The sequence below is a fragment of the Stegostoma tigrinum genome, chromosome 13 (assembly GCF_030684315.1).
Source record: "Stegostoma tigrinum isolate sSteTig4 chromosome 13, sSteTig4.hap1, whole genome shotgun sequence".
Lineage (NCBI taxonomy): Eukaryota > Metazoa > Chordata > Chondrichthyes > Orectolobiformes > Stegostomatidae > Stegostoma > Stegostoma tigrinum.
The window spans coordinates 6066621-6094217 of record NC_081366.1 but is presented as its reverse complement, the minus strand read 5'-3'; the positions used below and the strand labels follow the sequence as shown (position 1 = coordinate 6094217).

Genomic DNA, 27597 nt, shown 5'->3' with positions numbered 1-27597 from the left:
AAGATTGAAGGGTCTACTCCTTCTCCTAGTTTCTCAAAATAAACCTCTCCTCTGCTCTATCCTTCTTTAAGATGCTCCTTAAAACTGTCCTTTGTCCAAGCTTTTCGTAAACTGTCCCAAAATCTTGATATGTCCGAGTGTCATACTTCGCTTAATAGCACTTCTATGCAGCATTTGGGAATATATTGTAACATTAAATGCATTATATAGATCAAAGTTGTTATCATTTACTGGAGGCAGAGTACTCCAGTCCAATTAGTGTTGTAGTATATTGATTAAGAATGGAAGGAGGATGGGGGAAATCTTCCAAATATGTCAGCTATGAGAAATGTAGGGAATAGGGAATAGGGTACACCGCTTTACCTAATCTTTGTAGATCTTACTAAGGTATTCAGTACATGAGTGTTCTCCAATACTATGCATTCATGAACTGTTTCTCCCATGTTTATAACTTTTCTTTCTCATCCATTTCGTCTCCACCTTGGCCATACTAAAAGTTATCTTACTGGAAGTGGTTTGCAAATTCTACTACCCAAGGTCCAAAGAGATAGATAACCTTTCCCAAGATGCATGCACAGGGAAAACAGCTACCTCTTTTGACCAAAACAAGAAACGCACATGGAATAATCTCAAACTGAACCTTCTGATCATGCTGATGGCTTATCAGGCCTGTGTCCTCCGCACTTTGTTTATGGCTTTAGCAGTAAAGCACATTATAGAATTATCCTGGCAGGAATAAATTATGAACAGGGTAGCCTTCCCCAACGTGTTAGCACTCAAACAGAGGTGCATTTGTTGGCTTCATCTGGAGGAAGAAAGATGGTCACATCTGCAAGGATCTTCTGTATGGAGATGTGGCAAAAGCCCCATGAGAAGTAGTTCTAAAGTTCCACTCCAGGAACATGGAGAGAGTGAGAGGGAGGCGAGGGGCCAACAGGGCGCGAGAGAGAGCGCGAGAGAGTTATGAAGGACTAAACATCAATGATGGCACGTGGGAGTCACTAGCTGATAACAGGAAAATGGTCGGCATGCAACTCCACAATATCCAGTGGCTAAAGTGCCTTGACAAGACAGACTTTTGTCGAAAACCCACAATGATATTCAGTAGCTTCATCTGCAGCACTTGGGTAAAATCTTCCTCTCAAGGACTACCTATTTCAGCCAAAGGTGTAACATGGAGACTCGCTACTGAAATAGATTTGTTGCTGTATATCAATCATCTTTCAATGATTGAAGGACGTCAGCAACAAGAACTGCGTGAGAGGAAAGATGGAAAGGCAGTGCATGGCATCATGGGAAGAGTCTAGAATAAGGAGAGACAGTCTCTGGTTAGGGGTCAGCCAGCACAGACTGGGACGTGCAGATAAATCATTCCTCAGAGGGTTGTGAATTTAAACATTGTTAAAAAGAGGCATGAAGCCAAAGCTTTTAGTCTTGAATTCATCAGGAATTAAATGCAAGACAAAAAGCTTACAGGTCATTCAGAGACAATAAGAACTGCTGATGCTGGAGTCAGAGGTAACAAAGCATGGAGCAGGAGGAACACAGCAGGCCAGGCAGCAGAGGAGCAGGGAAGTTGATGTTTCAGGTCAGGACCCTTCTTCAAAAATGTGGGAGGGTTAAGGGAGCTCAGGAATAAATGGAGGAGAGGTGGGGCTGGGGAAGGTAGGTGAATAGTGATAGACGAGTGTAGGCAGGGAGTGATGGGGTTTGGTTAGTGAGGTGGGAGGAGCAGATAGGTGGGAGTGAAGATGGACAGGTTATGTCAGGTCAAGGAGATAGGATTGAGAGAGATCAGAGATAATGGGAACTGCAGATGCTGGAAAATCTGAGATAACACAGTGTGGAGCTGAATTAACACAGCAGGCCAAGCAGCATCTTAGGAGCTGTTTGGTCTGCTGTGTTCATCCAGGTCCACACTTTGCTATCTAGGGTTGAGAGAGATAGTTGGTCATGGGATGAAGCCAGGGGTGGCGCGATTTTGAAAATGGTAAAATCCACATTAAGACCATTGGGCTGTCAGTTCCCAAGGTGGAATATGAGGTGTTGCTCCTCCAGCGTCCGGGTGGCGTCACTGTGACACTGGAGGAGGAAACTTAGTTTATATTTCTTTTTAACAATGTTGGTACAAAAAAACTTTGCAATTCACTACCTGAGACTCCTGAGATGACGGGCATTGAGCATTTTCAAGGCCAACTTATATCAAGACTTTTTTTTGATTCTAAGAAACCAAGGGATATAGGGATCAAGCAAAGAATGAAAACAAAGTAGAGAATCAGCCACAATATTCTTCAGCAGCAGAGCTGGTATGAGGGTCTATAAGGTTGATTGCTCCCACTTCTTTAAAAAAAATTGAAATTAAACTCACTCAAACTAAAATCTTTCATATTACTGGATATGCATGTCAAGACTAAGTGACAGCAAGACTAGTACAGGCCAACTGATATAGAGATGGGGGTATCAGGGTTCAATGAATGATGGCTTTGTTTGGAGGAAGAGTGATGGCTCATAGTATCCTTGTTGGTAAAACTAGCTTGTACTCAAAACAAGGATGGCACAAATAAGCTGTAGAAATTACTTTCCTAAAATAGCTAATTGCTTTTAAGGCCAGCCCTGTAAAAGTACAGGCAGTTTGAACATATTGGAATATCAAAATCCTAGTCAAGACAGACATAACATTCTTTCATCTTGCTACATCACAAATGTATTCATTTAAGCATTCACAGACAGACATTCTTCTGCAGTATAGCATTTTAAATATTCAACTTAACAGATATTCCACTAAACTGAAAGAAAAGGGAACCCCGCCCTCTGCAGCACTTTTAGTAACCAACACCCTAAAATAATTCAGTTTAATTCTAAATCCTGAGCCTTTCCCTGTGACCTCATATATTGCAACACTGACAACTTGTGCACCTTTAAACTGTTTTCAGACAACAAAGGAGCCATTGCAAAAATCCAATCAGGAAATAAGGCTTTCTGCTGCAACTATAATCAACAGTTGGCTTTATCAGCATAAAGCACCACGCTGCACTTAGATCCAGAGCAGAAGAACGATATTAAGACACTGGAAGAACTCGAAGCAGATTTACCGTCATAGTGCCAGAGATGAGGAATTTCAGCTAAACAGACAAGAAATCAGTCAGGAAAGCAGCGCATTTGGTATGCCATTTACCAATACTACCATTCACTCCATCCATCACCGACATACCAGTGCATAGCATCAATTGGGTGCACTCCAACATCTGCTTCTTTGATCTCCTAAACCTGTGACCATCTTCAAGAAAAAGGTCAGCAAGCGCATCAGAACATCACCAATCAGAAGTTCTCCTCCAAGTCATCCAGACCATCATGACACTGGAAGAACAGCCTATTTCTAGGTCACTGGGTCAAAGTAATAAAACACCTTTCACACCTTCACAATGCATGTACTTTCACCACACAGAGTACAAAACGTTAAAAGGATGACTCAAATACAACTCGTCAAGGGAAAGTTGGGGTGAGCAACAAATTCTGGCCTTATCTGAAGCAGCCACATCCAGCAACTGTATTTTAAAACAAAAACGTGAATTAATCTATTGCTCTAAATAGACAAAAGGAAGATTTAATGGACATATTCGAAATTATGAAGTGTTTTGATGACACAGACGGAAAGAAAATGTTCCTTCTCAAAGGATAGTTCATAACCCAGGACATGAATTTAAAATAATTGGCAAAGAAATCCAAAAAATTGGAAAAGAAGAAGTCTCTTTTTTATTTTACATGGCTAGTTATGATCTGGAAGCAGATTCAACTGGAATTTTGAAAAGGTGATCTTGCCCATCTATAAATCTCAGGAGCTAACCATCCATACACTAAGAGGTACTGGGTGGTCAGGAAATGTGCAGCAGGTCTTATCCTTACTATTGCTGTAATCAAACTATTTTCATCCCACACAAAAACTGAACCAGTGCTGTAAGGCAAACCAGAATGGGCTGGTCCCAGCGACTCTGGGGAAACAAGGTGTGATCTGGCATAGTTTTCAGCCAGTACTAAAGTCAGGGTGCTTTCAATTCTTATGAGGCAACGAAGAAACTAAAGACAAACTGAAGTAATCATAGAACACAGAACACAACAGCACAGTACAGGCCCTTCGGCCCTCGATGTTGTGCCAACCTGTCATACCAATCTGAAGCCCATCTAACCTACACTATTCCATGTACGTCCATGTGCTTATCCAATGATGACTTAGATGTACTTAAGGTTGGCGAATCTACTACCGTTGCAGGCAAAGCGTTCCATTCCTTTACCACTCTGAGTAAAGAAACTACCTCTGACATCTGTCTTATATCTTTCACCCCTCAATTTAAAGCTATGCCCCCTCGTGCTCGCCGTCACCATCCTAGGAAAAAGGCTCTCCCTATCCACCCTATCTAACCCTCTGATTATTTTATATGTTTCAATTAAGTCACCTCTCAACCTTCTTCTCTCTCATGAAAACAGCCTCAAGTCCCTCAGCCTTTCCTCGTAAGACCTTCCCTCCATACCAGGCAAAATCCTAGTAAATCTCCTCTGCACCCTTTCCAAAGCTTCCACATCCTTCTTATAATGCGGTGACCAGAACTGTATGCAATGCTCCGAGTGCGGCCGCACCAGAGTTTTGTAATCGTTGAAGAGAACAACAATAGGCAAAATTCAAATGGAATCAGTGCATGTGTTACATACTGCAACAAAGAATGGGAGTTCTATTTACTGAATGAATTATTTTAAAACTAATTGAAAAGATTAGAAAAGTCATAAATACTTAATTTGGATTTTCTGATTCATTTCAGCACCAGCTAATTAATTTGAAATAAATTAGTACTTGCATTAAAACAATGCCAGGAGTTCCTATGGCACAGTTGCCATGTCCCTACCTCTGCGCCAGAAGGTTCAGGTTCAAGCCACTGGAAGGGTGTCTTAATATGTCCAAATAGGTTGATAAAAATAATTTTTAATAGCATACCTAAACAATAATACCCAAGTCACAACAGAGTAATTGGTGAAGCTAATGGAAAGCTAAACAAGCCAATCATTCAATACATACAGGTTTGTGACTGTGAAGCTGAAACCATATAGGATTCTTGATGGGCTTTACAAGGCAACTGCTGAGAGGACATTTTCCCTCATTTCAGAGTCTAGGACCAGACAGTATAGTCTCAAAATAAAGGAAAGCCTATTTAAGACTCTCAAGAGGGTTGAGTATTTTTAGAGCTTCTTGCCACAGACAGATGAGGGAGCAGAGCATTGTGTACATTTAAAGCAGATAGATAAACTCTTGATCAACAGGATAATCAAGGATTATGGGGAAGGGCAGAAAAGTGGACGTGAGGAATATCCGATAAACCATGATCCGACTGATTGGCGGAGCAGGCAGTATGGTCCACATGGGGCCACATGGTCTACTCCTATTCCTATTTCTTAACTTCATATGCAATGGTCAAGGCACATCTTTACAAACTGAATTCAACTATGGTCACCAAGACACGTGGGCAAGATAAAACCAAACTCCAAAATGACAGCCTCAATGCTAGTAACTAGTGCCACAGCCCTGCTCAATGAAAACTGGGAACCAAAATTCAATTTGCAAATACAAGGGAATTTTATAAGTTCACAAATACTAATGGCATAGAGATGGCAGCTTGAAAAACGACTTTAAACCTCAGCTCAAGAAAATACAAAATGCAAATAAACTCCTAGGAGAAATTAGTTCCCAATGGAAATAGAACATCAATAAATTTTGAAATTGTGGATGCCAGCATGGAAATAAGGAAGCAAAAGATAAAAACACAGTAACAAACATTGCTCCAATAAATAGAGCTTGTGTCAAATAAACAGAGCCAGAAATTTGCATATGTGAATTCAGAAACTCGAAGGTAATGTCTTTTGCAAAATTTCTTCTCTTCATCCCGACGCACCATCTCAAGTACACGTAACGAGGGAAAATATTAAACTGGAGAACATCATATTCATAATTTAAGATTCAAATAGATCACTCAACAATGACAAAATATAGCAACATTTCTGGCTGAATATAATAAATTTATTTGCAGAACTTTGCCAAAGAAACACAATTACAAGCTCCAAATTTTCCACCTGCATCTGTCTGTAAACTTAAAATATCAGTTGCAACTTCTGGACAGCTGCAGATAGTAAGAATCTGTGCATCTTCCTTATATTAAATGGCTCCTGCAAATAACCAGAATCCCTGTAAGCAATTCACTAGAGGCTAAACACTTTACTGAATCCTGACAATTATGTGAATTTAAAATCACAGTCCTCACAGTATTTATATTTATTTTCCACTAACATCAAACAAACTATTTGTTTGATTAATCTGGCCGATGGTTAGCACAATATATAGTGGCAGAGGACTTAATATTCAGAAGAAAGTTGCACTAACAGGAGCAAACCTATCAGAAACACAATGCCTTTGCGACCCAAGGTATTCCTATTTCCTGAAGTCTTTAGGAGGCTTTCGATCATGTCCTGCATAAGAGACAAACATATAAAAGTAAACAGCAACAGATTGGGGTAGTGCACTGAAGGGAATACAGCACTGGTTGGCAGACAGAAAACTAATGGTTGGAATTATCTGAGATAACAAGGTGTAGTGCCGGATGAACACAGCAGGCCAAGCAGCATCAGAGGAGCAGGAAAGCTGACGTTTCCTGTCTGGACCCTTCTTCTGAAAAAGGGTCCAGGCCCGAAACGTCAGCTTTCCTGCTCCTCTGATGCTGCTTGGCCTGCTGTGTTCATCAAGTTCTACACCTTGTTATCTCAAATTCTCCAGCATCAGCAGTTCCTACTACCTCTGTAGGAATTATCTGGACTTTTTCTAAGTTGCAACCAGTGACAAGTGAGGTATCAATGGGATCATTACTTGGACCGCAGCTACTCACAATATATACTAATGATTTAGATAAGAACTGTATTATCTCCAGACTTGCAAATGAGACAAAGCTGAGCAAGAAGGTGATCTGTGAGATTGATTCAGTGTCATCTGGATAAATTGAGTGGGTGGACAAATGCATGACAGATAAAGGATATTGTGAATAACAGCAAGATTATCTACTTTGGCTGCAAAAACAGGAAAGCAGATTATCATCTGAATCGGGATGGATTAGGAAGGAGGCGGCGCAACAAGACCTGGATGTTCACTGTTGTTGGCAATGGAAAAGGCAAATGGTATGTTGACCATCGTAGTGAGAGGATTTGCATGCAGAAGCAGGGATATATGCCCTGCTGCAATTGCGCAAGGCCTTGGTGAGACTACACCTGGATTACTTTGTACAATTTTGGTTTATCCGAAAAAGGATGTTCGGGCTATGGAGGGGGATGCAACGAAGGTTTGCCAGACTGATTCCTGGATGGTATGAGGAAGGATTGAGTCGGTTAGAACTATATTCACTGGAGTTGAGTGAAATCAGGGCAGGAGAATCTCAGAAACCTATAAAATCCTCACAGCACTAGACAAGGTAAATACAGCATTTTACAAATCACCAGGGAATCCAGAACTTGTGGCAAACAGTCTTAAGTGTACAGATAGAAATGTGAAATGTTAGGTAGACCTGTAACCATAAACCAACGTCAACTGATTTCTCCAAAGTAATACCTTATTTATAGATATTTTGTAATCCACAACATGCCTAGTTTGTACCATTGTAACATCAGTATTATACAAAAGTTGAGAAAATAATTTGTCAATGACTGCCCCAGTGATACTGATTGTACTCCCAGAATGTCAAATCTTATTTTTTTTAAGGTTCTCAATAAATTAATAATGAATAGAACCCATTCATATATTCAGTTATATATTTTGTTGAACTTTACTAATTGATTTCATATTTAGCAGCTTGTCAGTTCTGCTTAAGTACAATATTCTCATGACAGATGAATTTCATACAATAGATCTCAAGGTCAATGTTAGTTTAGCGTTGAAATTGCCAATTGTTCACAATTGTAGCTGCATTTATCTTGAACCTATCTTGTTCCATTATTGCTATTGCTTGCATCCACTGTAAAAATCAAGCTATATAGGGACAGTCAAATTGCAGTTTTGTATGACTCCAGGCGTCAACAGAGGACAGGTTTAACTGCTTAGTGCTTCTTTATTCTCAACTATTAAAGTTCTCCTCAAATCTCAACGAACCAAGTCTTTGAACAGCTCTGCCAAATTCTTCTGGATTCAAGGTAAGGTTATGTTTAATTTTACTTCCTGCAACACAGCCAGATGCAAAGTACTTCACCCTAACAGGCCCCCAACCCAACCAAAGTGAATCTCCCACTATCGCATTTTAATCATTAGTTGTCGCCTATATAAGTATGAATCATAAAATCCCTACAGTGCAGAAGCAGGCCATTTGGTCCACTGAGTCCATACTGACCCACCCCTCCCTACCATATCCGTGTAACCCTACATTTCCTATGGCTAATCCACCGGGCCTACACATTCCTGGACACTATGGACAATCCAACCAACCTGCAGATCTTTGGACTGTGGGAGGAAACTGAAGCACCAAGAGGAAACCCACACACACAGGGGGACAACATGCAAACTCCATTCAAACAGTCATCCAAGGCTGGATTTGAACCCAAGTTCCAAGCGCTGTAAGGCAGCAGTGCTAACAACTGAGCCACTATGCCGGCCTTACGCACAGAGAGACACACAAATAAAACTGGATTGCAAGCACCTAAACTTCTTACAACTAGTAAACTTAAGGAGATTTTCATATCATCAGTCTGATCTCATAATTTACCTCAGAAGCTAGTACCTAACTCAGTTCCTCATTCTTCTAACCCTAAACATTATTCAGTATCTTTCCCTTGTGACATATTCTTTAATAAATATTGCAAAGTATGTAAAAATGCAAGCTTCTGTCATTGGCAGTGGTAAGAACTAGGTTTATTGTTATCTAGCTGTAAGTTACTCAATGAAGTGACAACATCCATCATCTGCTTGAAGTCAAACAGATTTTTAAGATATCACTTTTTGTTGGCAACATTAGGCCTAGTCCACTTGGGGTCCTTAAGCAAACTTAAGGGTCTAGGCCCGAAACATCAGCTTTTGTGCTCCTGAGATGCTGCCTGGCCTGCTGTGTTCATCCAGCTTCACACTTTGTTATCTTTACCAATAAAAGGGCTCATTTTAAAATATTTCACTGGATTGGAAGCTAGTTGAAGCAATTCAGTATCATAAACATATTATTACAGGACCTCCTGCGGCATTTTTCACAAGAACAAAGAGGGCCTGCCTGATCTTCCCCAATCATCTCCATTGCCACCTTATTGCAAAGCCTTCAGATACCCTTGTGCCCGATCTTTTCCTCGCATTTACTTTGACTTGTTTGGTTACCTTGGTTTACGTTTTTTTTTCCTCTTTCTCTCTGGTCCAATTTTCATGCTTAAATAGCAGGGGATTTTGGACAAACATGTCTAATTTATGGCAAGAAACCTGTAAATTATGTATACGTCGACAATTACTGACCACAACACGTAGATATATATGGGGCTGTGAAGCTTGCAGCAAAAAGTTACTGTCTCATCATCAGCTGCATGCTGATTCACAACAAACTCATATCTCAAGATAAAAGATTTAAACCCCAATCCTATTAGCTAACAGTTTCATTGAACTGTTTCTTTCCGAATCCCAACAATTTTCAGACCACCATTATGTATGGCTCCTATACCGTGATCGTGAATCACAATTAACAGTTAATACTTTACATAATGGATTTTAAAGAATTAAATTCAGATAATCAGCTGTGGGAAAATGCACAGGTCTAAAGCTGAAAACAATTTTTCATTGCCAAAAAGAACATTCTGGAGTTAAAACACAGTATTATTTTTCTACCACGAATCAGAAATGTCTACAGCGCTACAGATGCTAGAAATGCTCAGCATGTGAGATAACATCTGAGAAGTTTGGAAATGTTAAACTAACCATTTTCAAGTCGATGGCTCTGCATAACAACTGATACATTTAACAAGAACAGATCATGAGAACTGGGAATGGAAATAAAACTACTTCACTACTTGTAAAATAGAATACAATTCAATAGTGATGTCAAACAAAATGATGATTTCATGTATATCTCTTACTTCCAAATTTTCTGCATTATGCTTCCCACTAATGTCTTGTCACATGTTTCAAATGGGTAGACAGGAAAGTACGCAACAATCAGATCAACCATGAGCAAATGGCAGAGCTAGCTCAATGTCTAAATGGTGAACGCCTGCTCCCGATACATACGTCTGCATGAGTCTATCGGTAGACTCGAATGCAAACGGTGCTCAATGCAGGGCTGCACAGACTTACGAAAAGTTCATGGAATAAAAGGGATAGTAAAAATAACTGACATCATCATTAAACAGGAAGCAAATAGTAATGATTTTCCATGATATTACTTCTTAAGCTACATGGCTGCAAGTGCATGCAACCACTCCAATCTTGTATGCACTTAATTAATATTGGCACGTGTGGAAGTTGGCCCTCAGTGCCCATGTAGCCAGAAGGAAGAAAAAGGGGAATGCTGGTTATTGGGTATTTTTTGGGCTGGAAGAAGGTTTAAGGGGTTGCCCTGTGATCGGACATGGACCCTTGCTTGTCCTCATTATTTATAAATGATCTAGAACTTGGCACGCAGGGGATCAACTCAAAGTATTCAGATGACTCAAAGGTAAGAAAAATTAGGAGGACAGTGTAGAAGTGCAAAGGATATTGACTTGGTAGTGACGTGGGAAAAAGTGTGGCAGAGCACTTGTAAATAGCAGGAATTGGGGAAGTAGAAGAGGATATTTGCTAGAAGTTTTCAAAATCATTTGGGTATGGACAGTTTTTCACACAGCGATTAGTTAGAACATAGAATGCATTACTTGGAAAGGTGGTGGAAGCAGGTTCAATCGAGGCATTCAAGGGAGCATTGCATGATATTTTAAATAAAAATAATGAACACTGTTACAGGATAGGGCTGAAGATTGGCACAACACTAAAATGCTCAGACCCGGTGTAAATATAATTCCGAATACCCTCCTGTAACATAGTGACAATTCTGTGGAAGTTTATTTTTTAAACTTCATATTTTGCATAGGAGCATGCAGCTAACTGCAACCTGCTGCCAAATCCATAAACACACCAGTGATACAGAGGTACATAGTCACCTATACTTCTTTGTAATTTCCTCATCTGTAACAACTTTCTGTACTGACAAATGGTTATCAATCTGAAAGGTTCAGTTTGTTTTTCATTACAGATGCAATGTTTCCAACTTGCTCTATTTGATGCCAGATCACGGAAGTACCAGATTTCAAGCACAGTCTGAACTGAGTTAGAAAATCTTAGCTCAGTAGACAACACTTGGAATATTGCATGCAGTTCTGCTCACCACGCTACCAGAAGGATATGGTTACTTTGGAGAGGTGCAGAGAAGGTTTACCAGGATGTTGCTTGGTCTGGAGAAATTTAGTTATGAAGAGGGGTTGGATAAACTTTGACTGTTTTCACTGGAATGACAGAGGCTGAGGAGCAGCCTGATAGAAGTCAACAAAATTATGAGTGGCATAGATAGGATGAATAGTCAGAGGCGTTTTCCCCAGGGTAGAAAGGTCAACTACAAGAGAGCACAGGTTAAAGGTGAGAGGGAAAAGTTTAGGGGAGAAGTGCAGAGAAAACTTTTTCACACAGAGTGGTGGATGACTGGAACACACTGCCAGTGGAGGTCTTGGAAGCAGGCATGTTAGCAATGTTTAAGGAAAAAACTTGATAGACACATGAATGGAAGGCAACAGAGGGATAGAAACTGTCTGTGGGCAATAAATAGCAGGTCTAAAATAAAGACTAGGAAGTAATACAGGCTTGGTGAGCCGAACGGCCTGTTCCTGTATTGTAACACTGATCCAGCAACTGTCCTGAGCATGAGTGAGCAAACATAAAAAGACCTCAAATTGATTTCCTGTTTGAATACAATCCAATGATTATGCATAAAGTGTTCCAATGATCACACCCAAATGATGTGAAAACTTCTGGCAAACGTCCTCTTGTGCTTCCCCTTTCCAAGGGGAACAGCCCCACTTCTCTCTGGAGTTTACAAGTATCCAAGGCAATAATAAGCATAGCGAAGATGTCGCCTCATGTGGGGCAATCTAGAGTGAGCGAGATAAGGGATAGCAGATTGAAAATAGAGTTAAGAAATTACTTTTCTCAAAAGGGTCATGAATCTGAGAGTGTGGTTAACCAAGGGTGTGGTGAATGTTAGAACACTGAGCAGATTTAAGGAGGAGATAGATGAATTTTTAATTAGAAATGTGTTGAAGTCTTATGAAGAGTAGCAGGATATTGGATATGAGGGCAGGGGGGCGGCAGGCCTGAGGGGCTGAGTTGCCTACACTTGTACCTAGTAGTACTTGTGCTCTCCACAAGGTCAACAACAGGCTGTTGCACACCAATATCATGGTTCAATTAAAATGAAAGCCTCTTCAGATGACAGAAACTGAACGCCAATTAGCTTCAGCACTGGAGGTGTAAAATAAATTGGAATAATAAAAGTTAGCTTAAACATAATCTGCTCTGTAGACATTACAATCATGTTTTCTTCCCCCACAGACTGCTTGCATCTTTCACGCAAGATAATTTTACAATGTCCTGCTCCATCTCACTTCACTCCAATCCTTTGCTAGACTTCTCTTCCCGTTGTCTTATCATCTCCTCAGTGGACTGTCTCTGTTCCATTATAGCCAAAAACAAAGTGCATTTACTAATGATGCTCAAAATCAAAGTTGAATAGCAGGGAAATGCTCGACAGATCAGGCAATATCCATAGAAGGGAAAAATAGAGTTCACGTTTCAGGTCACATCACCAGACTTCCAACATGGCTAAGCAATGGCAACAGTATTGGCATCTGTCAAAAAGTCACCTCAGTCTCTTTCCAACCCCACCTTCAACTCATGGGAGTCGATTGCTCTAACCTTCTCCATTACCATGGCACACACCTTATTCTTGTGACAAGAGCGCAATAGTGATGCCACCATATCAAGTGCGCGACAATATGTCCACTGCCTAAGAAACAAAGTATTAATTCATTCAGAATGGGCAAGTATCTTTAAGCTTATTAAAGATCAATACGCATTGACGATTTACCTCCCCTGTCAAAGCGTCCTGACTTAGCTTCCTTGAATTGAGGCAGTCAAGATAATTATCAGAATAGAAACATATCCAAGGATGGGGTTGGGTGGGGAGGAGATGGAGAATGGCTCATTTGAAGAGCCAGCACAAATACAATGGACTGAAGAGCCTCCCTCTGTGAATTAACACTTCTGTAATTGTGGCATACTCATTTCTTTCTTACATAAACCATCTTGCAACAGTACAGTTCTCATTCCTCCAAAACATAAAATTTCTTAAGAGAGTAGCAAGTTTTTTTGCTTTAACTGTAGTTCAAGGTGGTGCTAGTGGAGGAGGAGGAGTGGCGCAACAGTTTTGCAAACCAAGGACAGATTTTAGGAGTCACATGGCACCTGACAAAGGAGCAGCGCTTTATAAGCTTGTGATTTCAAATAAACCTGTTGGACTATAGAGATAATGGGAACTGCAAATGCTGGAGAATCCGAGATAACAAAGTGTGGAGCTGGATGAACACGGCAGGCCAAGCAGCACCTTAGGAGCACAAAAGCTTATGTTTCAGGCCTAGGCACGTCATCAGTAAAGGGGGATGGGGGAGAAGATTCTGAAATAAATAGGGAGAGAGGGGGAGGCGGACCAAAGATGGTTAGAGGAGAATATAGGTGGAGAGGAGAGTATACGTGAAGGGGTAGGGAGGGGATAGCTCAGTCTGGGGAGGACGGACAGGTCAAGGAGGCGGGATGAGGTTAGTATGGAGGAAATGGAGGTGCGGCTTGAGGTGCGAGGAGGGGATAGGTGAGAGGAAGAACAGGTTAGGGAGGTGGGGACGAGCTGGGCTGGTTTTGGGATGCGGGGGGCGTGGGGGAGATTTTGAAGCTGGTGAAATCCACAATGATACCATTGGGCTGCAGGATTCCCAAGCGGAATATGAGTTGCTGTTCCTGCAACCTACGGGTGGCCTCATTATGGCACTGCAGGAGGCCCAGGATGGGCTTGTCGTCTAAGGAATGGGAGGGGGAGTTAAAATGGTTCGCGACTGGGAGGTGCAGTTGTTTATTGCGAACTGAGTGTAGGTGTTCTGCAAAGCGGTCCCCGCGCCTCTGCTTGGTTTCCCCAATGTAGAGAAAGCCACAACGGGTACAGCGGATGCAGTAACCTGCCCAGCTCGTCATCACCAAACGTGACCATATCTACATCCAGAACATCGAGACCCTTCAGAAGCGTTTCTCCCTGCAAGTCCTGAAACACACACTCACAGCCATGGGCTGGGATCTCCAGGCACTACAATCCAGCCTGCCCCAGCTCAGAGCCTATAACCTGGTTTGTGTGACTTCTGACTTTGTCCACCCCAGTCCAACACCGGCAGTTCCAAATCATATTTTAGGAGAAAGGGTTCTTGCAGTGCAGTGGCAGCACCCATATCTCTGGCCTAGAGGTCAGGGTTCAAGTTACGCTTGCTTCAACAGAATGTCACAACATGTCTGGACAGGTCGATTAGAAGTATCTTTACTTTAGGATGATGTCTGAGGTAATACAACTACAGCAAGAGAAAACATTAACAATCAACTGACAGTAGAGCCAATCACTTTCCAGCAAATGGGATGGGACAGTACAGAAGATGGACCAATGGTCAAAGAAATAAAGCACCACAGGCATAAATAACAGAGAATGCTGTTTATGACTTTGATTCTAGCAGTATACCAGAGACAAAAAGAAAATCCAAATAAAGTGATTTAAATGATGAAACACAACTCTGGAGTGTGTAACACACCGAAGGAATGTGGAGAGGGGAATAAAATTAACAAGGTAAAAATCTAAAAGGTCACTGGGCTGACAGTTGGAATTTCTGAAAAGGAGGGTGATGGCAGTTAGATTGAAAAGGTGAAAGACAGAACGGAGTCGGGAAAACCATTTCAAATCTAACAGTAAAGAAAATACAGCATTAAAAAGGTAATAAGTCATACGTGCAGCATTCCATTGGAGGTTAATCGCTCCACGTAACTGAACAAACAGCTATTCTGCATTAAAAAGGTAATAAGTCATACGTGCAGCATTCCATTGGAGGTTAATCACTCCACATAACTGAACAAACAGCTATTCTGCAATGTTGAAAATCAAGTTTGATTCAGAATAACGTCATTCAGTGCAACACTATCAGCGATGGCCTACAAATACTCCCAACTTTTAGATATCAAGCCAAATCAAATACAGTTCTATACCGAGATATAAATTTGGTATTGTATTGTCAGCATCCAGTGTTGCAGAGGTGCAGATTCTGCCTATTAATACTTGCTTAACCCAATTCACGCCATTCAGCATACCAATCCCTAAAACCAATCATAGATATGGCAAGTCTGCTGGTAATCTATTTATTGTTCTCTCCACTGAAAAGCACAGGAAATTGTTGAAGCTAATTGCACGGTAGGATGGAGAAATATACTTTGAAAATTTTTTGCATCAGAAGATGCAAGAGCTAGACAAAGCACATGCTTGCGTCTGTTCTGAGTAGCTCATTTATCTTGGAAACAAGTTACAAGCTTGAAGCCAGAGGTTACAGCTTGATGGGTGCCACGCCAATCAAGCATGATAGACCAGGAGAGTCTCACACTGTCATCACCTATGTTAGACAGGTTGGAACGATTTGCAGGTTGACAATAACCATGTTTGGCTATGAACACACCATTCTTGTCTATCAAGGAGACAGTAAGATTTGCAGATGCTGGAGTCAGACTCAATACAGTTTGGAGTTGGAGGCACAAAGTAGGTCAGGCAGCAGCAGAGGAGCATCAAGTCTATCAAGACTTGACTGAAACTTGAGCCATAAGCCATAATCATCAGAGGCATGAATGCCACCCAATGCATCACAAAACTCTGTTCACAGCAGATCGATTCCTCAATCTGTTAAAACTCAAGGGGTATTCAGTAAACTGAAAAAGTGTTTTGGGGAGGTGGAGGGTGGGGGGTTTGGGGGGTTATTTTGGTTACTAGTCAAGGAAATAATGCACAAGCTCAAATATGGATAATGTTATTCACGGTTTTGATTCAGTTTATTCTGGTGGCGTGCCAGAGGCAGGAAATCGAAAATGAAGTGATTCAGATTTCAAAAAAAAGACTCCATTTAAAGCAGACAATAACATTATGAATAAGTTTCATGTTATATCTGCTAATAACATGGCTCAGTTTCATTCCAGTTCTGCAATGTATCAGGTTGGACCTCTAACAACACCTTGACAATGCAAGTCAACAGACAACTACTGAGGTGTCATTCATGTTTCCTTCGTGATGTAAATTCTAAAAGAATGGTATTAACGCTGAAATGTTTTAATGTTGAACAATTCTCCCCCCCTTTAAGTGCATCCAATAGGAAGAGGCCTTTCCCATGTCCCCAAGAGCCCTCGAAGGACCTGAGAGAGCTTTATTTTATCTAGGTGCTGCATTAAAAAAAATTACGATCAACACTGGCATCCTTGAAAGTTGCCACCCAAGTTGACAGGGCTGTTAAGGAGGCATTCAGTGTTTTAGCTTTTATTAATAGAGGGATCGAGTTCCGGAACCAAGAGATCATGCTGCAGCTATACAAAACTCTGGTGCAGCCGCACTTGGAGTATTGCGTACCGTTTTGGTCACCGCATTATAAGAAGGATGTGGAAGCTTTGGAAAGGGTGCAGACGAGATTTACTAGGATGTTGCCTGGTATGGAGGGAAGGTCTTACGAGGAAAGGTTGAGGGACTTGAGGCTGTTTTCATTAGAGAGAAGGTTGAGAGGTGACTTAATTGAAACATAAAATAATCAGAGGGTTGGATAGGGAGAGCCTTTTTCCTAGGATGGTGACGGCGAGCATGAGGGGGCATAGCTTTAACTTGAGGGGTGAAAGATATAGGACAGGTGTCAGAGGTAGTTTCTTTACTCAGAGAGTAGTAAGGGAATGGAACGCTTTGCCTGCAACGGTAGTAGATTTGCCAACTTTAGGTACATTTAAGTTGTATTTGGATAAGCATATGGACGTACATGGAATAGTGTAGGTTAGATGGACTTCAGATCGGTATGAAAGGTCGGCACAACATCGAGGGCCGAAGGGCCTGTACTGTGCTGTAATGTTCTATGTTCTATGTTTATGATAAAGAGCCTGCTGTAAAACGTGATTGACAATTACTACAGATTTTCTCCCGTTCCTATAAACCGATTGCATTCTGTCCTGAGTAAGAAGGATAAGGGGTCAAGTCCCACTTAAGAAAAGGAAATCTAGTTGACAGTACTGAGGGAGCAATTCACTGTCAAGAATTGCAAGTCTTTGAATCAGACAGTAAATATCCAAAATAGACATAAAGGTCCATAGCAAGATTTAAAAGAGGAGCGGGGATTTGTCTCATATGTCTTGAGTAAAATTTATCCCTTACCTATTATAATGGAAACAGATTATCTCATCATGAATTTCATTCTTGTTTGTGAAACTTGGGGTATGTAAGATTGCAGCAGCAAAGTAGGCAGTGTCTGAGGTCCTGTGCCTGGAACTGTCCCCTTCATCAGCCTCTTTGCTCAGTTTTTTTTTCAGTTTTCACTTCAACTACTTTCTGGTTGTAAGGCAGCTTCAGTGGGGCCTAAAAGGGCGGCATCTTCACAGACAGCATGGCTAGAGTTGGCCGGCCTGTGAAGCCTGAAGCGGGAATCTCTGGTGGTGGCATGGCACGGGCTGACGTAGCCCAGAGCAGTGACTCTGGCGGCCACATGGCCTGGCCTGGCAAAGCCCAGAGCAAGACTGTAGCAGCGGCAAAAGAAAAGGTGGACTCTCTAAGTTATCTTGCTTTGTATTTGAAGTTAATGAGAATAGGGCTAATTCATGGCAAGAATATAAACTTTTCACTGCATTTTATGGTGAATACATGTGACAATAAAAGGATTCAATTCTTCAAATTAGATGCCACTTTTTCTACAGTTTTCATAACATTTTAAACTGTATGGGAGACCTAGAGGTATTGAAGTGCATGATGTGAATGCCAATTATTTCCTTAACATTATGGAAGAGCAAGGTGCCTGATTCATGACCAGTTTTTCCCTGAAGGTGAACTCAAATCAGTTCTTCACTTTCCGAATCAATCGAGAAGTCTGACAACAGATTTTGAGTCTCCAAAGCAAATTCTAAGAAATCCATCCAGGTAGAATTTCTATCTACCTAGTGTGGATGTGCAATCTTACTTCACAATTTACAGAAATTCAGAGTGTTCAAGCAGAAATTACAAGATCAAGGCTTAAGAACCAATTGTACAGGTGTACAGCAGCTTTGATGGGGTAAAACCATGTAATCTGTCAGCCCTGTGCAATGTCAGGCTTCCCCGGGAACTTGGAACCCTGGACACAGTCAGCAGATTGCACAGCACTTGTGAAAATAACACGTGTGCACACACGACACACAGGAAAAGAAACAATATAAAATGATCTGATGGAGAAAAGGACATGGTTAAATAGAAGTGACTTGCACTGAATGACAATAAAAGCTTTAATCAAAGAAAGCACAGTTGTAAAAAATATACAAGATTGAAGAGTTTGTAAACCAATAACAAGTGACAGAGTGGAAATGGGGGATAGAAAGCATAAATAAAAACGAAACTAGCAAGGCCGAGTAGCGACATATGAATTCAAGGAAGATGATGCTGAAGTACAGAACAGTGATAATGACAGGGTTCCTCCCCAAAAAGTACCTACTCTATCCTCCTCCATGACCAAAAACACAGGCACGCCTATCCTGTGGCTCACTGGCAAAGGGTAATTTTTTTTTAAAAAAAAAGAATCACTTGCTAGAGAAACTCGGCAAGTCACCGTACCCAAAAGGTTTACTCTGCTTTGTCTCCACAGATGCTACTAGGCCCACTGAGTTTCTCCAGCAATTTCTGTTTTTGTTTCAGATTTCCAGCATCCACAGTTCTTCGTTTTTATGTAAAATTAACAGTTAGGGGCTCAAATTATTAAAATTAATACTCGAACCAAAAATCTGCTAAGTGCCTGAGAATTGAGAAATTGCATTAAGCTTTATACTGCGATCATCTAGGGCTATGCTACAAATTAGCACCTCATTTAAACTACGGGAGGGTCATCAGTTTTCCCATAACAGATCTCTCTTCAGCTTCTAATAAGGAGCCACACCACCCAGTTCACATACAATGTGGCTTCGAGGACCATCTTGTTTCTGAAACTATTTCCAATTTGACTTCAAAAAGTTTATGCCCACTTCCTTTTCCGATGAAGGGAAACACTGGCTGGTCTAAACATAGCTAAAAATGTGGCTTAAACTTGAATCAACATGGCAAGGGTAGGAAGAGAAATACCATGATAAAATTACCTAACTGGCAAAACCAGAAAGCTGGGCTAACTATCAGAAGATGGGAGTTCAAATCTCAGTGTAGCAGCTGAATGACTAGTTTAAATTCGATTCATAAATCTGAAATAAAACGCTGTTCTCATAAACAACCATCATGAAACTACTGGATTGTTATGAAAGCAAATCAAATTTACTAAATTCCCTTCAAGGAAGAAATCTGCTGTCCTTAGTGAGTCTATATGTGATTCGAATGAACGACAATGTGGCCAACTCATAATTGTTTCCATAAATACCAAAAGGGAACATGGGGCTCACCATCAGCTATTCAAGGGCAATCACAGATTGGCAGTAAATGCTGACCTTCCCATCAACGTTCATATATCAAGGTGGAATAAATAAGTAAGCAGCAAAACATAACATTATACACATTCAAAATAAAATTACCGACACATACAAATTGGTACCAAGGCTAAGTGAAGAAATAATAAGGATGGTGTGATATCATTGCTATTTCACAAGCACTTTACAAATGATTTATTGATTTTGCACTTTGTTAAGAAGGATATCTGTTGGAGACATATCTGTGAACGTGGAAAACAGCATGAAAACATTGATGTTTCTCCATAGAGTCATGATTCAATACAACCTAGCATTCACAATGTGCTTAATTCACCCCGCTTTTGATCAGGCCTAAATGAACCGTGGGCCATATGCAGATATGGAAGAATTTCATTCAGCAAAACGCAATCGCTGAAAGTCAATCTATGCAATTTTTTTTTTAAATATCCATTCACAGATATAGGGGCATCTCTAGCTAGGCCTGCATTCATCACCCATAGAACGTAGAACATTACAGCGCAGTACAGGCCCTTCGGCCCTCGATGTTGTACCAACCTGTCATACAAATCTAAAGCCCATCTAACCTACACTATTCCATGTACGTCCATATGCTTATCCAATGACGACTTAAATGTACCTAAAGTTGGTGAATCTACTACCCTTGCAGGCAAAGTGTTCCATTCCCTTACTACTCTCTGAGTAAAGAAACTACCTCTGACATCTGTCCTATATCTTTCACCCCTCAATTTAAAGCTATGCCCCCTCGTGCTCGCCGTCACCATCCTAGGAAAAAGGCTCTCCCTATCCACCCTATTTAACCCTCTGATTATTTTGTATGTTTCAATTAAGTCACCTCTCAACCTTCTTCTCTCTAACGAAAACAGCCTCAAGTCCCTCAGCCTTTCCTCGTAAGACCTTCCCTCCATACCAGGCAACATCCTAGTAAATCTCGTCTGCACCCTTTCTAAAGCTTCCACATCCTTCTTATAATGCAGTGACCGGAACTGTACACAATACTCCAAGTGCGTCCGCACCAGAGTTTTGTACAGCTGCAGCATAACCTCTTGGTTCCGGAACTCGATCCCTCTATTAATAAAAGCTAAAACACTGAATGCCTTCTTAACAGCCCTGTCAACCTGGGTGGCAACTTTCAAGGATCTGTGTACATGGACACAGAGATCTCTCTGCTCAACTACACTGCCAAGAATCTTACCATTAGCCCAGTACTTTGCCTTCCGGTTACTCCTACCAAAGTGCATCACCTCACACTTGTCCGCATTAAACTCCATTTGCCACCTCTCAGCCCAGCTCTGCAGCTTGTCTATTTCTCTCTGTAACCTACAGCATTCTTTGTCACTACCCACAACTCCACCGACCTTACTGTCGTCTGCAAATTTACTAACCCATCCTTCTACGCCCTCATCCAGGTCATTTATGAAAATGACAAACAGCAATGGACCCAACACCGACCCCTGCGGTACACCTCTAAGTCTGCTCTCCAGGATGAACATTTCCCATCAACTACCACCCTCTGTCTTCTTTCAGCAAGCCATTTTCCAATCCAAGCTGCTATATCTCCCACAATCCCATTCCTCCGCATTTTGTACAATAGCCTACTGTGGGGAACCTTATCGAACGCCTTGCTGAAATCCATATACACCACATCAACCGGTTCACTCTCATCTACTTGTTTGGTCACCTTCTCAAAGAACTCAATAAGGTTTGTGAGGCACGATCTTCCCTTCACAAAACCGTGCTGACTATCCCTAATCAATTTATTCTTTTCTAGATGATTATAAATCCTATTCCTTATAACCTTTTCCAACACTTTACCAACAACTGAGGTAAGGCTCACTGGTCTACAATTACCAGGGTTGTTTCTACTCCCCTTCTTGAATTTCGGGAACCACATTTGCTATCCTCAGAGAACCGTTTAAAAGTCAAGCGCATTGCTGGAGTCTCAGAGGTCAGGCCAAGTTAGGGTGGTAGATTACCTTTTCTAAAGGACATTAATGAACCAGATGGATTTTTCCAAACAATCAACAAGGGTGTCATGGTCACTGTCAGACTTTCCTTTCCAAATTTTTACTGAATTCAGATTCCACCATCTGTAGGGGCGAGATTCGAATGCCACCAGACATACCATGTGTTTACAATATTCTCGTGCTTTTTGTTTTATTAAATCTATCTCTGTTCAGGATATGGATCAGCCATATATTTAGAATGAAGTTGGGAGACAGTGTGCAGGGAGAAAAGTCAGACTTTCAAAATCAGCATTGCTCATGTGTAATGGAAGAGTAGTAAATTCTGAAGCTCAAAATAAACATTAAGAGTAAAATTTGTAAAGGCTCCTTGGGCAGACTCACGCTCCCAACAGACCTAGAGGGAAAGAGTACTGGTAAAACTATTAATTCAGAGAATTCAGTCCACTCTGTCTGTATCAGCTCTTTGAAAGAACTATCCACTTAGTTATTGGTACCAGACGTTTTACTTTTCAAGTATAAAACAAATTATTTTTTAAAAGTCCACTGAGCCAGTTTCATTAAGCATAAGGACCTGGCTGCACGCAAAATAATTTAAGGGTTGCATTGATCCCAGCATTGTCTAATGTTTGATATATGTGATAGCTTCAAGCATCCTGTCTCATTTAATTGACTACTTCAACTTGCAAAGGCCCAGAAAGCAATGCTGCATCGCTCAGTGCAGAAATCAATTCAGCCATCACTTTGTTGTAGCTAAAAAGTCTTTACAGTTCAACTTATACTTAAAAATAATAAACCACATTTCTACCTGACATCTTGCCAGTTTCATCATCCCCAAAAACATATAGATTAAGTGAGAGTACAAAATACAGCAAGTAATCAAACATTTCCACAAATGCCAAGAGCAACTATTTTGCTGAGATTTCTGAAGCTGCTTTCAAAATATCACCTGAGATGCGCATTATGTAGTTTTAAAATACTGTTGCTGCATATTGCAAAGGCTCTACCTCATTGTATGCATCTTGACAGCACTTGTGATTTTGTATGAATGTCTTAAAGTGCCACATTCATAAGGACATTCCGCAAGAATCAGAGACTCTGAAATTGCACAAGATCAATAACCAGTAACCAAACAACCATTTGGATACAAAGTTGGCTTGGAGGTAGGAGACAGAGGGTGATAGTGGAGGATCACTTTTCAGACTGGAGGCCTGTGAGCAGCAGTATGGCACAAGGATTAGTGCTGGGGCTACTGCTTTTTGTCATTTATATAAATGATCTGGATGTGACTATAGGAGGTATGGTTAACAATTTTTGGATGACACCAAAAGTGATAGCATAATGATCAGTGAGGAAGGTTATCTCAAGATACAATGGGTCCTTAATCAGACGGGTCGATGGCCGAAGAGTGGCAGATGAAGTTTAATTTAGATAAATGTGAGATATTGCATTTTGGTATGGCAAATCAAAGCAGGACTTATACACTTAGTGGTAGTGAGTGCTACCAAACAAAGAGACTTCGGCGTACAGATTCATAGTTCTTTGAAGGTTGAGTTAGAGATAGACATGGAAGTGAAGACGACATTTGGTACGCTTGGCTTCACTGGTCAGTGCATCGAGTAAAGGAATTGAGATGTCATATTGTGGCCGCACAGGACATTGGTTAGACCACTTTTGGAATAGTACATTCACTTCTAGTCTCCCTGCTATAGGAAAGATGTTGTTAAGTTTGAAAAGGTTCAGAAAAGATTTACAAGAATATGGCTGGAGTTTGAGGGTTTGAACTCACGGGAGAAGTTGGGGCAATTTTCCCTGGAGCAGAGGCTGAAGGGTAAACTTAAGGAGGTTTATAAAATCAGAGGTCAATGGTTAGGGTGAATACATAAGCTTTTTCCCAGGGTGGGAGAGTCAAAAACTGGACAGCATAGGTTTAAGGTGAGCGGGGCAAGATTTAAAAGGGACCTAAGGGGCAACTTTTTCTTGCACGACTGGTGTACGTATCAAAATAAGCTGCCAGAGGGAGTGGAAACTGGTGCAACCACAACACCTGAAAGGCACATAGATGGGTATATGAATAAGATGGCTTTGGAGGAGCACGGACCAAATGCTGGCAAATGGGACTACATTAGTTTGAATATTTGTCAGCATGGATGGGTTGGGCCAAAGAGTCTGTTTCCGTGCTTTACAACTCTGACTCTAGAATGGCGAAATTAAGTGTTGCAAACATAGCACATACTACACTTACATAGCATCTTTCACAACACCTGAATTCCCTACAGTACTTTGAATTAAATAAACAATTTTCAAATACAGTCAACCTTTAAACAAGGGAAATACTTCCCAGGTGACCCAACTAGCTTTCCAGGTATGAAGACTTGATTTTATATCTTGCCTTAAACAGCTGAATAACAAATTTAGTCATCATCGTTGCGAAAGCAAATCTAGCCAATCTATGCACAGCAAGGACCCACGAGGAGGAATGAGGCAAATGTTCTGAGGAAGGGTCACCGGACCAGAAATGTTAACTGTTTTCTCCTCCACAGATATTGCCAGACCTGCTGAGCTTTTCCAGCAACTTTGTTTTTGTTCCTGATTTACAGCATCCGCAGTTCTTTTTGTTTTTAAACTTATTTTAGGCTTTCATGGGAAGTAGGCATTGCTGACAAGGTCAGCATTTGTTGCTCATCACTCCAAAAGTCCTTGAAAACTGTTTGTCAAAACTCAATCACATTTCTTTGGATCTTAAGCCACACGTGGACCAAAACAGGTAACTCTGGTAGAATTCCTCCTTTAAATGATAGTAGTGAATGAGCTAGATCTTTACAACAATCAATAACTTCACTGTCACTATGAATAAGACCAGCTTAAAAATTCCAGACTTTATTAATAAAGTTTAGATTCCACCAGCTGCTTTGATGGATTCAAGCTCACGTGCTCCAAATGTTTGCTTGAATCTATGTATAACTAGCTCAGCAACATTTCTCTTATGCCAGTATTATCATGTAAAGACAGTTACATTTGAGATAACTATCATGAAAGGCTATGTTTAAAAAAAGAAGAAAATTGAAGGAAGACGAGACCGGGGACTGTGGTGTGAAGGAAGTGAAAATGCAGACCCTCAGAAGCAACACGAACATTGCAGCAGAAAATTTTGTTGTAAAAATTTTCATATATACACAAGCATAACAACGTTTGGAAATCAAAACATGTGGCTAAGTAGACAACTTTGATTAAAAGACATTAACAGGAGAGCACTGATCCAAGATTTGTAGAATCCAGTGTAACAGACAGCTAGCCACATGTCTAGGTGGTGGAATGAACAACTGGCTCCCCACTACCTTTAGCATACGTCACTGCTGGAGCACCTATCTTAAACATGCAAAAACTCAAAACAGGAATGGCCTTTAGCTCCCCTTTTAAATTTGACCGGACCACATGTTTGCACTGTAGGATTGGTACTGAACAGCCATAATACAGCATTGCTAAGTTTAAAAGAACTTCGAGACTTTATTTGTGCAGTTCAAATTCTGTTCCACTCAACATATACAATGCTGAACAAAAATAATTCTCGCTTGCTGATTTGAATTCAGTGCAGTGACCAACGGAAATCTGAGTACGAACGTGCTAAACAAGTTTTAAACTTTGGCGTGACCCAATGACTATGGACGAGAGAGAGTCAGTGTGCTCGGCAACATGACAGGTTGAGCAGAAATGTGTCAATAGCGAAAAAAAAGACTTTCCTTTTGCAAGTGGGAAGTAGTGCCTTCTGCACGCCCATATAGACACATATTATCAACTCAATACTCCCAATAACCTTCCTTCTCGTGAAAAGTGGGGGCAGCCAGAGCGCCAAAAGGACGGCTGCGCCGAACCACCGACACTGCCTCGACAGTGTTCGTGATGAAATCAAGAAAAAGAAATACACAACTGGGGAGAAAATATATAGAGGCAGCGCCTATTTCAGCTCAGGGGTTGTTCTTTGGGACGCCTCTGTGCCCCTTTGAGAGATGGGGGCCTTCAGAGTACCTGCACAGGCAGGTAAGGGCGCTGCTCTCACAACTGTGGTCTTCAGACAAAGGTGAAACCTTCCACACTTTCACAGCTATCCCCCCAAATTAGAAAATAATTCTAAAGGCAAACATAAGAACTCACAAATTTGGTTTTCTTTTCTCCTTCCTCCAGGCTTTTCTTCATTTTACCGGACTTTTCCTTCCCCCTAGAAGGACCTGAAGCCTCATTCCTTCCCTCCATGGTTTTACTTATTTATTGCTCCCGTGGTAAACTTATTTTCTCCTGAAACCTTTCAGTCTCTAATCTCTTGGATCAACGTATCTCATTCGGCTGCTCTTTCAATGCGGAGGGGTGTAGTGGACTGTTCCTGTCCTTCTCTTTCGAAACCCCTCCCACTCTTGCCAAGCGCTGTGAACGGCTGACGGCCAGAGCCCGGGGCCTAGGCGCGGGCTGCCGGCTGCGATTCCTACTCGAGCCCGCTCAGCGGGGAGGGGTGGAGGGTGTGGTGTTGTAAGTCCCTCCCCTCGCCTCACGGTACTTCTTTTTGCCAAAATGGTAATGACATGCCGTTTCCTTCCAGAAAGTGGGCAGAGAGAACAAACGAAGTTAAAATATTCTGTATAAATTGTTGCAGATGGTTGTGTGTGAGAGACCGGGCAGCGTCTGCCCTTGGAGCCACGCTGCTCCCTCAGCGAGCGCCAGCTCGCGGGAGGGGGCGGGGTCGAGGTGGGGGCACAGGGGAGAAAGGCAATGCTGCACTCCTGCGGCAGGCACTGACACAGTATGAAACACAGCCCCTCAACGCCAGGGATAACAAAGTGTACAGCTGGATGAACACAGCAGGCCTGAATTTTTTTCTGAAGAAGGGTCTAGGCTCGAAACGTCAGCCTTCCTGCTCCTTTGATGCTGCTTGGCCTGCTGTGTTCATCCAGCTTTGTTACCACATAGCTTGCCATTACACACCTCCTGTTGTTGGTCACTAACAATCCCCGTTAACAATTATTCACTCTCCCAGCCTGATCGTTAGTAACTCTGTTGTCTGTCCAAGTGTCTTTCTCTCTCTTCTATCCTATCGTTTACTCCCTACCCCACCCACCTCGCGAATTTCTGCATGTAAACTGATGATTTCCCAGCCACCATCAGTTCTGAGGAAGGGTCACTGGACCTGAAACACTAACTCTGTTTTCTTCTTCACAGATGCTTCCAGACCTGCTGAGCTTTCCCAGCAACTTTGTTTTTGTTCCTGATTTACAGCATCTGCAGTTCTTTTGGTTTTTATAAAACAAATACATTTGGTCTCAGGTTAAAAATCTTAACACTTCAAGGAGTCAAAGGACAATAAAACTGCATAACCTTGTCTGTATCAGATGCTTTCTCTTTTAAAGTTATGTCATGCTGTATGTATTTGATGTGCTTTTATTATATTTTTAATTTCAAAATGTCTTTTTTTCTTACATTCAAGTAAACATTGTAATTGGCTTCTTCATTTTGATCGATGTAATCGCATTTTAAATGACACTTCATATAGCTGTGTGGCGGCATGATGGCTCAGTGGTTAACACTGCAGTCTCACAGCACCAGGGACCCAGGTTCAATTCCAGCCTCGGGTAACTGTCTGTGTGGAGTTTGCACCTTCTCCCCGTGTGCGTGGGTTTCCTCTGGGTGCTCCGGCTTTCTTCCACAGTACAAAGATGTGCAGGCTAGATGGATCAGCCATGCTAAATTGCCCGTAGTGTTTAGGGGTGTATGGGTTATAGGGGGATGGGTCTGGGTGGGATGCTTCAAGGGGAGGTGTGGACTTGTTGGGCCGAAGGG

The 27597-nt window shown here is 41.5% G+C and overlaps 1 protein-coding gene across 2 annotated transcripts in view; it reads right to left on the bottom strand.

Moving 5' to 3' along the window:
• The window catches only part of LOC125458225 (protein diaphanous homolog 1-like), a 324879-nt gene extending 298443 nt beyond the window's left edge, over positions 1-26436 (bottom strand). For both annotated transcript variants that reach the window (XM_059650539.1, XM_059650540.1), the window contains exon 1: positions 25924-26436. In XM_059650539.1, the coding sequence (XP_059506522.1) occupies positions 25924-26022 (99 nt within the window). In that variant the 5' untranslated portion in view covers positions 26023-26436. The remainder of the gene's footprint in view (positions 1-25923) is intronic.
• Between the last annotated feature and the right edge of the window lie 1161 nt (positions 26437-27597).